Raw genomic sequence first — 13,880 nt, 5'->3', positions numbered from 1 at the left:
GTAGCAGAAGATGGCCTAATCGGCCATCATTGGGAAGAGAGGCCCCTTGGTCTTGTAAACTTTATATGACCCAGCACAGGGAAAGGCCAGGGCCAAGTAGTGGGAGTGGGTGGGTAGGGGAGCAGGGGCACGGGGGGGGGGGGGATAGGGAATTTTCGGGATAGCATTTGAAATGTAAATAAAGAAAATAATTTAAAAAAAAATAAAAAATAAAAATAATTGAAATCTCAGTTGAATACAGCACCACTGACAGATGTATACTTCTGCTTCATGTAATATTCAAAATGATGGCACCAAGTTTCTTAATCCTCTGTCAGTATCAGGGGCAAATACCAGGTTTGACTATAGGAGGCATTATCAAGTGTGCCATTTTATCTTATCAAGAAGAGGGAGGATTCTTATAATGACAAAGAATATGCGAAGCGATAAGGTTTACAGCACTGTTTTCAAGTAAATAGCATTCTCTTATTGCATCTGAATTTGTTTTAAGGACCAGGAAATAAAAATATGGTGTTCTGGTCTCTTTAAAAAGATCAGCATACTACAGTTACATGAAGCAATGAAAAGTCATCAAAAAAAAAAAAGGAAAATCACATTTAAAATCCCCAGGTCTTTTCTATTCTTATTTACAGTTTAGGGTTGGGATGATAAGATAACATTCACAGTTAAGATCTCACTACAACAATGAATGTAATTCCAATTAAGAGGTCAAACAAGAAAAAACAGCCAAATGAAAAGAAATCTTTCAATCAATTAAGTACTTCGTGATAAGTCGGGTGTTGTAAATACCAACTGAGATTACGCTACTTTTCCCAAGGACCAATATAACAGCTGGCCACACTGGTTACTGGTGGTAAAGATAACTACAGGAATATAACTCTAGCGCAGCTTCGGAAAAATTCCTGGAAAATTCACCAAAAATTATCCAAAGTCATATATGCTGTATCATATAGCCAAACCCCAGAACAAGATTCTGTTAGCAAGACTTTCACTTCCCTGCTGACGGGCCACTGTCATCTCAGTCTGTGATGACCCATCCTAACTTTATGATGAAAAGGGAAGATATACCAGAATTATGAAAATTACATTTGAATGAAGATTTGAAACATGATACATGCAAATTAAGCAAACTGCTTATTTTGTAAGTGATCACAGGCTTTAAGATTTTCCTTTTGAGAAGAAATATTTCAAGATATTGATTCACTCCTTTTTGTTGAGTTGTAAACAAATCAAGCTTTGGATTTACTTGCTAGAAAATAAAAACAGCCCACAATTTAAAGTTATAGGAAATCTACATAGTAATACACTTTAAAATAAGAAATTTCCTTCTCCATGAGTTTTAAATAATTCTAAGCTTAAGAGGCAGAAATACCAACTTACCAGCTTTGTGCCTCTTTTAATTTCCTTTTGGACATCTTCAATCGAAAATCCACCAAGACTCTCATTATCAGAATGTGAGGATACCAAAGCAGACGAAAATAGCTATAAATAACATTTGAAAAAATTACAGTTCGCATATAATTACATCAAGACAATGACTAAGATGTTAGACTTAAAAATGAATTTTCTATTAAAATGACACTACATAGTGTTAAACCATTTCTTACAAATCTAACCGTTTTTTTTTCATATTCAGTAATACTAATATGTTAGTTATTAAGATTCTTTCTCGAGAATGGCTTTGAGGTCTCTTGATGGATGCCAATATACTCACCATGCACTTGTGGTGTGCTGCCACCTTCTGGTTTTCAGATATCAGTAACTGTCCACATTCCTTGTCTCTATTTGACTTACAAAAGCCACATTTACGCTGTCTTGTAGACCCTTTCTTCTGTTCAATTGAGCTTGACATGATTTTTAAATTGTTTAGAAAATGCCACTTTAAGCCTCAAGAAATGCTACAGAGAATAAGAACGGCAACAAAATGGTTAATTTCAATTAAAAATTAGCTTATACGTATCACACAAGTAGCTTAATGTCTGACCTAGGTTTTAATACAGTTACTTAAATATTAGTATAGATAAATGCCAAAAACCCAAGATGCCTTCCATACATAACAGATATTAAGAAAGGGAAAAAGAAGTGGGGAGAAAGCAATCAAATCTAGAGTCATTGAGAGAAATCAAAATAAATCCAAATTAGAGGATATGTGAAATCAAATTCCTCTTGCGTGATAAGAATATATAACACAGCTTCATATAGTGGTGCATGGCTGTAATCTCAGCACTTAGGAGGTTCAGGCAAAAAAATCATGAGTAAGAGGCCTGCCTGCACCACAAGGTGAGCCCGAGGACCCATCTCAAAAACATCCAGAGAACCAAGATCACAAAATTAATTCATCCACTAGTATAATTAAAGATAAAAAAAATCAATTTCAAGTTTAGATATATGTCCACCAAGGAAACAGAATGATGAAGATCTAAGAACAATTTAAAACTACAAAGAAAACTACAAAATATTGAGAAAGCTGAATTCTTTAATTGCTTAATTTTGTCCAGTTCACATACTAAATAAAGTATTAAAAGTACAATTAAGCATAACTTTGAAACAATTATTTTTAAAACTTGAAATACCTCAAATTTAAGAAAATCATGTTTTTGAGGCAGAGGCAGGCGGATTTCTGAGTTCGAGGCCAGCCTGGTCTACCAAGTGAGTTCCAGGACAGTCAGGGCTACACAGAGAAACCCTGTCTCGAAAAAAAAAAAAAAAAAAAAAAAAAAAAAAAAAAAAAAAAAAAAAAAAAAAGAAAATCATGTTTTTGACCTTAGACTATTGCTGTTGTTCCTTTTTCTTGTAATGAAATAATAAAGCTTCTACTCTTGTACCATAAAATGCAATCTTTAGGATCCCACTATTTACTAGCCCATTTGATAGTGATCTCCTACATGCAGTAACTTCCATACATAAGTTAGCAGTGCTGTGCAGTGGAAGGAAAATTCTGAATGAGCCTCGCATTTGATCAGATTATAATTATAGGTTGTACAGTCAAACCAAAAAAGGGAAGAAAAGCTGTAACACATAAGTCTACAGATTTGGATCATCATTCTTAACACAGATCATTTAATACCATCACTCAACAAATTTCAAATCAGTATTTTGATCTGTATAATTCGTCCAATTACTGGGAATAAGCGGCTCAGACCCAGGTTGCCATAACACTCATCACAATCAATAGAATCTCAAACTTCTGTCTTCAAATTAGCTTATTCAGTTATTGCCATTTATATACATTTAAATATTCTCAGGACATCGTGCTTAGAGACTTGGCTCACTAACTAGTTGGTAACTCTCTGAGAAGCATCTCTTCATCCTCCTCATCATCCTCATCCTCCTCCTCATCATCCTCATCCTCCTCCTCATCATCATCAGCAACAGCAGCAGCAGCAAGGTATGCGCCATTCAGAGCCATTCACGGTGGATCATCAGGATATAAAGTAATATGAAGCCACAAAGAAAACATTTCTTCTCATTAATTTATATCCACTATTTGCTTTTGAACAAGACTTCAAAGGTCTTGCTGTCTCTCCTTTTCTGGGTTTAACAAACTCTTAGTGCTACCTATAATTTTAAATACCTCAGTCTCCCAAGTGCTATGGGGTACTTCTCAATAATACTGATTTTAGAACACTGGCTATAAACAGTGAAACTGATTGGAAATAGGCAGCAAAGCTTTTAGCATTTAAAAAAAAAAGAAAGCAAAGAAACAAAAGAAACAAAAGAGGAAGTGTGTTTGCATTTGCTCTGGCAAGTATATGTCCACTTGCTTTATGAAAAATATAGCTGCTCCAGTTTTTAGAGCTATGCAAAAACACCAAGATTCATAAATAGCACCCAGATCTGCTACTGGAGTTCTAAATGTGTTTTCTTTACTACCATGCAATGAATTATAGGCACTGTTAAGTCACCATGATATATTCAGCATTTCTCCAGGTCATCCAGGGCAGCTGAAAAGATGCTACATTATAAATCTTATCTTCATAGGCATCTTTAATGTGCTGTTTCTAAACAATCCCAGCACTAGCTTTAAAAAAAATGGCCGAAGATAAGCAAAATTCTTAGAGGGGATATCATCCTTTATTCCCAAAATTGACTCTGAAATGGTACCCCCTCCATTCTATCTTTATTGACTATTGCCTCTTTTTACTAACAGTGTATTTATTCATCTTAATCTTCAGAACCTGCTTTTCTAGATAACACACATATATACTTACTTTGCATTGTAAAACACTCACGTATTTCTTGGTAATTTATATTTTATTTGAAAGTGAACAGAAACACACAAATGTGCAACAAACGATTAAAATTTTGCCTTGCTATGCAATGACTAATTGGATTTTTCCACTAAAATTCAAATAATGCATGTGTGCAGAGCTTGCTGATTTTTTACATCTGCCCTATAAACCATGCAGCAGCAGAGCCCATCATGGAAACAATGACGCCTAGCAAAACTGTCTATCAAAAAAAATACAGATTTTTATCTACTGCCGTCACACTTGTGGTCTAGGGTTAAGCAGAATAAGGACATTCAATCAGCATTACTACGGGGTTCAAAAACATCTATTGAGTGCTTTCGTTTTAATTTAAAGGTTTTTCAAGAACAGGCAAAGCTCAAAGTTCAATACTTTAACCCGACAATGAGATGTTTCAAAGAAAGGTAACATTATGGATAATGTGTAAAGGTAAAAGAAACAACAGTATCTTTATGGGAAATACTGTTTAAATGTCTGAAAAAGAAACCCGTCTGAAACAATGAATGCATTTCCGATTTTCCAAGCTGTGAAGCATCGAGGTAGAAACCACCTGGATGACCAAGGAGGGCATTCGAGAACCAACTCGAGAGCTTAGTCAATGGCTAGTATCTTAAAAGAACGTTTTCTACCGAAAAACAAACAAACAAAACAAAACAAAACTGCAGTTCCGGAAGATGAAAAACCTTCCGCATGCAAGCCAGTTGAAATTCACAGATATAAGTGCGATCCTCCAAAGATAACACGGTCTTTCTCTCAGCAAAGTTGCAGTGAAGAGAAATAAATGAATAGGAAATGTACCGGAAGGGCACCTGAATTTGGTTGCACGATATTATTACATGCTTCGCACTGCTTTTTTTTTTTTTTTTGCGGTTATTCAAAAGGAAACTAAAGGAATTTTCCAGTTGTTTTAAGCCAAAGGGTAGTGAAGAAATTTGAACTGTATGAATAAGACCCGATATTAGTAGGAACCAGAGAAAAATTAAAGGCTTTTCAAACATCAAAAGATTTGTTTTTCACTTTCACCAGAATATCGAAACGAATAGAAACTGCAAAAGAAGGCTGTGCTGTTCGCCCATGTAATAAAGGACCAGACAGGAAACAGCGGATTCTCTCCGTTATGTATTCCCCAATCGCACACTAGCCTCCTAGATCTCCTTCTAACCAAGGCGCTGGATAAACTCGAAAAAGTCTCTTCCTTCCCAACACTTCAGTAGGTTCCTTTCAGCGAGAAAGTCGGGGTCCACCACCCCCACCTCCTCTGATTGTCCTTGGCCAAGTCTCTGGAATTCAGGAAAATATCACCTTCTTCACACTCCTCCCTTCCCCGGGAGTTCGTCCTCTAAAGACTTGACTCTGAAGCATCTCCTTATCCATCACTTTCACCCGATTCCCCTTACTGGGGAGTTTTTCTTTTTCTCCCCCTCATTCCTTAAGGCTCACCCTCATGCCATCCTAACCAATTTTTTTTTCTCTTACACTTCGAAAGTAGTCACCCTCCTTACCACTGAAACCATCTAAGCGACAGCAGAGTTTTTTGAAGCCCCCATCCCAGTTTTTCTCTCATCTGATGTGAAGCCCCCTCCCCCGAAGTCCAGGCTGCCGCCTTAGCATGTCCCTCAGCGCCCCCGCGGCACTAGGTCGCCAGCCTCTGTGGGGAGCACCGACAATGCGCGGCGCCTCTGGGGGTCCCTGACAATGAAGGAGACCACCGCCAGTCCCCCCATAACAACGGGCAGGGGCGGCGGCCTGGCCACCGCCATCCTCTTCGTCTTCTCCCGCCAGAGAGAGAATGGGGGGCCCCTGGCTACCGCGGGGAACTCACCAGTGGGGCTCACGGCTGGGCGAAGGGAGGACAGCGCCCACGAGGGGAGACGGGGAAGGCGGGAGTAGGTTCTTCTGCACTGCCGAAGAGCGGGGCTCTGTCGCCAGGGGTTGTTTCCTTTCATTCGAGGAGAGACAGGCTCGCCGAGCGCCCTTACGTTGCCTCCCTCCGTACGCACACGACCCACAGGACGTTGAGACGTCTCCAGCGCGCCGGGCACTATGATTGGCCACCGAGCCGGGGCGGTTGAAGCCGCCGAAGGACGGCGCACGCGCGCACACCAGCCCCTCAAAAGGTTTGGGGTGCCCCGCCTCCTGCTCGCGCGCGGACCTTCTATTCTCCGCTCTGCCGCCCGGCTGAGGCTTGGGGGGCAGGAGCGGAGGAGACGGAGAAAGAGATTTGAAGAGAAAGCTGGGCACTGGGAGGAGAAGGCGTTGGGTTGGGGCCAGAAAGCCTGGTACCAGGTCCTGGGGAACCGGTTTTCCCGCGATGCAAATGCACAGGCCTTAGCCCTTGCACTTGTTCGTCGAGGCCTTTTTACATCCATTATTTCATTGTACTCTCCTGGCATCCCTGTGGGGTCCTCCTTTCGCTTGATTTCACTGCCGGTAAAGACAGAGCTCCCAATACAGTTTGCCCATTTTGCATGGCCGTCATCGGGCTTATCGTTTTAATCACTCAACCTTATTATTATTATTTGGAGGAGGAGGAGGGAATGTCTTGGAAATGAGGATGAAATACCTTCCAAGTTTATTGCGAAGAAGACTAAGGATGCAACTGAAGCATGTATTACCGTAATAGCTGGCTGGCTCTTTGTAAATGCTGGAGTTCCCATAATCAAAAAAGATGAGCGATTTTCTTTATATTCCACACAAATGAGCTACGTACCTAAACCAGTGCGCTCTCTCTCTCTCTCTCTCTCTCTCTCTCTCTCTCTCTCTCTCTCTCTCAGCTTATTGGAGGCATACTCCTGTCTATGACTCTCAGCTCCCTCACGTCCAGCTCTGTGACCTTGATCACGTTGCCTCTCGTCCCTCAGACTTATCAATTCTAAAATGGAGAACGCAATGGTCTCCCTCACAAAATATTGTGAGAAATGAGTTAATATGTACAAATCACATTAGAATAATGTCTGGGGACATAGTATACTTTATGTGAGGGTCAACTTTGGTTATTTTCTGCTGGCCTCTGCAAGGGAAAACCATTTTTAAAAAGAAAAAAAAAATCTAACGAACCAGCGAGGCTTTAAAAAGCTGTCTTTATTTAGCCATGTTTCCTGCAATGGGAGTGGATTTACACTCTGGATCCAATGTTTTTACACGTCGTTCCATCAATCTTTTACTTTTCTTCATTTCAAGGTCAACCTTAAATTTCATTGCACAAGAAAACAGTAACCATAGCAGTGTAACATTGATTCATTCAAATGAACTCAAGAGGACCTACAAGTCAATCAATTTAGCTGTAAGATATCTTTCTGTAGTGCAGGTGCTGAGCTATCGGTCGGTCCTGATTTTAGCACCTAGACCTGTGCTCCCCACCCTCACCCCTTCCTTCACATCTCTCCTGTGATCTGGAAGCATAGGGCACCAGTTGCTTTGCCCTACCTTGCCTTCATTCTTAAAAGATCCACCTGCTTCCATTGCCCTTTGCCTGGGGTTACTCTCTAAGGCAGTGACTAGAGATTTGCATAGGAAGATCCACAATGAGTATTCCATTTAAACTGTATGTAAATCAGAGGCCTTCTCCCAAGTTTTACAGGTTTATTGATGCCACAATCACACAGATAAATATGTAAGGGAAAATGCAGCACTTGAGCAGCATAGGTCTTTTTGACGCCCTAGTCCCACATTCTTTTTTTTTTTTTAAAGATTTATTTATTATATGTAAGTACACTGTAGCTGTCTTCAGACACACCGGAAGAGGGTGTCAGATCTCGTTACAGATGGTTGTGAGCCATCATGTGGTTGCTGGGATTGGAACTCAGGACCTTTGGAAGAGCAGTCAGTGCTCTTAACCGCTGAGCCATCTCAAAGTCCCACATTCTTACCATTCTTTCATCCATTCCTTCATCCATGCACTCACTTGAACACAATTTAAGCCAATAAAAGTTTGCAAAACGAAGTTCCAAACTGAAAAGAAACAGATGAATCCGACACAAGCCCACTGAGTTCACGGTCTAAATACTGAGGCCATCAAGTAAACCAATACAGAATGATGTGCTAAAGGTGCACGCCTAAGGCAGAGACGTACACTGCTCTATGTGTACAAAGCACTGTGATCAGCTATGGCACCATAATGATTAAGACACAGCTTTTCCTTTCAGCTGCTTACAGTCTACTAAGAAAAAGACAAATGGCTACAACAGGAGATGTAAGCAGTAAGTACCTTACAGACAGGGAGAAGTAAAAGAGTTCCAAGAGCTTTATCAGTGGATTCAGTTACCTTCAGGCCCAGGTGTGGTGACCAGTCCCAATTAGCATGACTGATGGATGCAGCCTGTTATTTCCTGCTCTTAATGCCTGGGGATCTAGCATAGGCCACACTGATCTCCTAGTGATTCACCAGTACCAATCCTCTTTTCCTCTTCTCTTCTCCTCTTCTCCTTCCGGCTCCAGTTACTGTTTTTTTGTACTTCATACTCAGCAATGGCACCAACATCATCTAATACATCCATCTCACTCTGATCCACTTGGCTCTGCCCTGGGGCACCAGTTGCTTTGCTCTAGCTTGCCTCCACTCTCAAAAGATCCATCTGCTTCCACCACCCTGTGCCTCCGGTTACTCTCCAGCCATTTATTCAACAAACATTATAGATGGCTTCTGTATGGCAACTAGTATTGGAGGTTATAGAGATTTGAAAGGGGACATGGCAGCTCCTTACTAACACAGCAAGTGGAGGCTGGATGTGACTGAGGGTGCTCACCTATAACCCCTGCTCTCAGGAATTAGAGGCAGGAGGACCTTGAGATTTCCAAGCTAGCCTGAGCTATGCTGCAAGATCCTGACTCAAAAATCAATGTGCAGCTAGAGAGATGGCTCAGAAGTCAAGAGCACTGGCTGTTTTGGCAGAGAACCTGAATTCAGTCCCTAGGACTCACAACCACCTGTAACTCGAGTCCCAGGGGGACCAATGCCATCTTCTCAACTTCAAAGGCGCCATGCATACACATGGTACACTGACAAACATGCAGGCTGAATATTCATACACATAAAGTAAAAAGGAATAGGGCTGGAGAGATGGCTCAGCAGTTAAGAGCACCCACCGACTGCTCTTCCAGAGTTCCTGGGTTCAAATCCCAGCAACCACATGGTGGCTCAAAACCATCTCTAATGAGATCTGATGACCTCTTCTGGTGTGTCTGAAGAGAGTAATATTGTACTCACATACATAAGATAAATAAAAATAAGCCTTCTGAGAGCGGGCAGGAATGAGTGGGGCTGAAGAGGGAAGAAAAATTAAAAAATAAAAATGAGTACATTTAAAAAAATATGAGAAAATCCCCCACAAACTCATCAAGTTATACAAGTTAAATATATATAAAGTATTTTTGAAGTATATCTCAATAAAACTGAGGGAATAAAAAAAGCTGAAAATAAAGACACAGGTCCTGGCTTCAAGGAATTCTCCATGTAAAAGATGTAGTAAGGCCACTCACTAGGTTTCAGTGCAATAGATGAACTTCTCTAACATAATTACACTCCCCAAGGATTTTTGGACAGTGCCCAGAAAACCAGGAAGTACATCCCTGAGAACCATTCTTTTGATCTGGATCTTTGAGAATAGGTCAAGGGTTCAGGAAAATCTGAATTCTGTTGTCATGTATTTACTAAAAATATGCTCAAAGCTCATGATGAATCTTTTCCCTGTTTCTTGACTTTTTTTTTTTCATCCCATGTAAGTTATATTGTACACTTTGTGGGCTATCTATTTGACTTGATATTTCCATCTTTTCTTACATTTTAAAGATTTGTTTTTATCTATGAATCTGGGTATTTTACCTGCTAGTATGTATTGTGCACCACATGTGTATCTGGTGCCTATAGAGGCTAGACAAGGGTATTGGGCTTTCTGATATTGGGCTTTCTGATATTGGACTTTCAGGTGGTTGTGAGCAGCCACATGGGTTCTGTGATCTTGTCACCTGTCTCTGCAAGAGCAGCAACATGCTCTTAACCACTGAGCCATATCTCCAGCCCTGAATCTTCCATCTTCCTTGGCTCAAAGCAACAGTTCCCTAGATCTGTCTCTTGGATGCTGTGTTGGTTTCTTTTAAAGTTTCCTTCTTTCACTTTATGATATAAGGCAGAATTTTCCCACAACACAATCACACCCTGTGCTGGTCTGTTGCTTTTCTGTGCCCAGCAGTTAACATTATGGAAATGAGATCTTGGGAGCCTGCTAAAAATACAGTGGTGGTTTTTGTTGTTGTTCAAATGTTTGTTTGGTACCATCTCCTGGGGAGTCTGAAAGTCAAAATCTAGTACCTGCCTCCTTAAACTTCTCAGGTCTTCTGCTGAGGCTCACATGGAAGAATCTCATAGCTAAGAAACCTCTCCATTCATTTCAGGAAGATTGGTATAATGGTTTTTGTTTTGTTTTTGTTTTTGTTTCTTTCTTTCTTTCTTTTCTTTCTTTCTTTCTTTCTTTTTTTTTTTTTTGGTTTTTCGAGACAGGGTTTCTCTGTGTAGCCCTGGCTGTCCTGGAACTCACTCTGTAGACCAGTCTGGCCTCGAACTCAGAAATCCACCTGCCTCTGCCTCCTGAGTGCTGGGATTAAAGGCGTGCGCCACCACGCCCGGCTGGTGTAATGTTTTGACTGCAAGCTAAGTATGTCCTATGTGCCTATGAGCTTCTGGGTATACTCAACACTGGTGGATCACTCATTCGTTCACCAAAGACACACCAATTGCCTCCTAGACATTAGAATAAACATGGACTTGGGAGGTGCAGTTGAGGAGGTTACCTGGAGGAAGCACATAAATAAATGGGAACTTTTCACCCATGACAGACATGTCACCTCTTTTATTTTTATTAGTTTTTAGTTTTTAGTGGCAGAGGAGACTGAACCCATGCCTTTGTTTGTTCTCCCACAGAGCTACACTCCCTGGTCATAGTCATGGTTTTTAATACCAAACATTTTTATATTTCTCATTTTTTAAGAGATTTAAATTGCTTGGGTTAAATATTGTAGATGTTCCGGTGAACAAACATGTGATTTCTCTGTATAAGATGTTGTCTAAGAGAGAAAGGAGCCTGAATGTGAATCATTATTTGACCACTCTGAGCCTTAATTTCTACATCAGTCAAAAAAGAAATATCATTTACAAGGTTCCAGTGCACAAAGACAGAATAATGATTTAAATCATGTCTCTTTCTCCAACAAATATGACAGCTAGTTTTCCCTGCTCCGCTGGCTGTCATCCGGCAACTTCACTGAACTCCACATCCCCACTAGTGTTAGCTCCCAGCATTGTACAACTCATTTTGTCTTCCATGAAGTTTATCATTAAGGCTCTGCAGCATTCCTAAGTCTGTCCAGTCCATGCGGCTCTTTGGCTCTTTAAGAGCTAGGATTTCGGGGCTGGTGAGATGGCTCACTGGGTAAGAGCACCCGACTGCTCTTCCAAAGGTGCAGAGTTCAAATCCCAGCAACCACATGGTGGCTCACAACCATCCTTAACAAGATCGGACTCTTCTGGAGTGTCTGAAGACAGCTACAGTGTACTCACATATAATAAATAAATCAAAAAAGAAAAAAAAAAAAAAAACAAGAGCTAGGATTTCGAATGGACCTAGTTGTTGATATACCTTCTTTGGCAATTGGAGGCTTAGTCTGATTGATACAGCCCCTGCCCAGGAAACTAGCTATGGTGGATAGAGGAATGATTTGGGGAGATATGGACACCTGGTAAAGTACTGTTGAATAAACACAGAAGCTGAACTTAATATATTGATGATGATACCGGGGAAGTAACTGAAAAGCACAGTATTGCTATCTGCGCAAGGAGTTAACTGCCAATGACAATGTAACCGACAGTTACAATGTAACAAAGTAGTTTCTGTTTATATCTCCTGTCTTCTTTTCCACTTAGGGGTTGCCATTTGTTGCATTTTACTGAGAAAGAGATTATTGAGCAATTAAGTAACTCTCCCAAGATCACAGAGACAACAAAAGGAAGAAGCTGATTCAAAGGACTCCAAAGCTCAGGTCCAGAGTGAAGCTTCTGGGAGGGGGGATGCAGCTCCCACAAGCTGTTCTCTAACTCTCACCCATGTAGTGACACACACAGAAATGTCCCCAGCTCTTTTGATAAGTGAAATAGAGACATGCGAATTTTTGATTCATTACACATCACTCCTCATTTCCTAGAGCTCCTTTATATAATTTTCTTTTAAAAATGTTATTGCATTATTTTACATGTATATCTGTGTACCACATGCATGTCTGGTATCCAAGGAGGCCAGAAGTGGGCATTGGATCCCCTGGGACTGGAGTTACAGCTGCTTTTGTAGGTACTGGGAATCAAACCCAGGTCTTCTGGAAGGACTTCCAGAGTTTTTAACTTTTAACTTCGGAGTCCTTTCTCCAGCCCATGGGGCTATGCATTTATCTAGTAAGGCTGTGGTGTACATAAAATGTAAAAGTTTGAGAATCATTGACTGTCTGCCATTACAGTGTAGTACATATAAAATTCCAGGTGCCTCATCTGTTTGTAACATTGGGGAAGATACAAGAAACTTCATTCAATAACATCAATATCACCGGGTAGTGGTGGCACATGCCTTTAATCCCAGCACTTGGGAGGTAGAGGCAGATGGATTTCTGAGTCCAAGGCCAGCCTGGTCTACAGCGTGAGTGAAGTCCAGGACAGCCAAGGCTACACAGAGAAACCCTGTATCGGATCCACCATGGAGAGCTATGGAACAGGCCTTTGCCTAATGAGCTGGCCACCTAATCTCCCGCGGAAGGCCTCTCAGTGCTCACAGACATGACCACCAAGCCAAGGACTCTGTTCCCTATGGGACCCAGCTGGAGTTCTCCCCCCTTTCCCTTTGGCCCTGGACTAGATCCATCTGGAGGGCCCCCCATTCTATTATCAGCTCTTCAGCTGCTCCCAGCACCACCTGGGTGTCCAAGAGTCTGAGAACCAGAAGGTCCTGGCTTCCCTGCAGGTCCTGGGTCCCTTGAGCCAACTCTGGCAGTCTCCAGGAACCCCAGACTGTGCTCCCCCACCCCGGGAGTGCTGTCCAGTCCAGGGGCTTCCTATATCTCAACACCTGCCTGGTGCCAGCGTGGGGTACGCACAGTCAAAACTCCTGTGTTGCGGAAGTGGGTGGGTTGGGGAGCAGGGTGGGGGGGATGGTATAGGGGGCTTTGGGGATAACATTTGAAATGTAAACAAAGAAAATATCTAATAAAAATGGCTTTAAAGGGCCAGAAAAAAAAACCCTGTATCAAAAAACAAATAATAATAATAATAACAATAATAATATCAATATCATCCCCAAACACAGGATTTAGTAAGGATATGCACTAATATGTGTTGCTGCCACTGGCTTTCATCCTACTTTGATTGTTGGTTATATAATATGACCAAGTTGACAGATCTACATCACCTCAAGGGTTGTATAATGATAAAACTAGAATACAGGAGAAATTGTATCTGGACAATATTTGTTAGGGATCTGACATTCCCAATGAATCACAAGACATGGAGACAAAGAGCAGGATGAACTTCACACAAAAGTGTTTGGCTCACACCTGCCTGGTACTCCAGCTTTAGAATACCCGACAGCACCACTTTTA

The 13,880-nt window shown here is 41.2% G+C and overlaps 1 protein-coding gene across 2 annotated transcripts in view; it reads right to left on the bottom strand.

Annotated features, from left to right (window-relative positions):
* Phf6 (PHD finger protein 6) overlaps positions 1-6,293 on the bottom strand; it is a 44,238-nt gene extending 37,945 nt beyond the window's left edge. Inside the window, exons 1-3 of one of the 2 annotated variants that reach the window (XM_021188091.2) lie at positions 6,073-6,293; positions 1,715-1,898; positions 1,381-1,482 (exon numbers count right to left, since the gene is read on the bottom strand). In XM_021188091.2, coding sequence (XP_021043750.1) covers positions 1,381-1,482; positions 1,715-1,852 — 240 coding nt within the window. In that variant the 5' untranslated portion in view covers positions 1,853-1,898; positions 6,073-6,293. The remainder of the gene's footprint in view (positions 1-1,380; positions 1,483-1,714; positions 1,899-6,072) is intronic. The other variant, XM_029534299.1, reaches the window with a different exon arrangement.
* Between the last annotated feature and the right edge of the window lie 7,587 nt (positions 6,294-13,880).

The sequence above is a fragment of the Mus pahari genome, chromosome X, assembly GCF_900095145.1.
Source record: "Mus pahari chromosome X, PAHARI_EIJ_v1.1, whole genome shotgun sequence".
Taxonomy (NCBI): Eukaryota; Metazoa; Chordata; class Mammalia; order Rodentia; family Muridae; genus Mus; species Mus pahari.
This window is presented reverse-complemented; position numbering and strand designations above follow the sequence as displayed.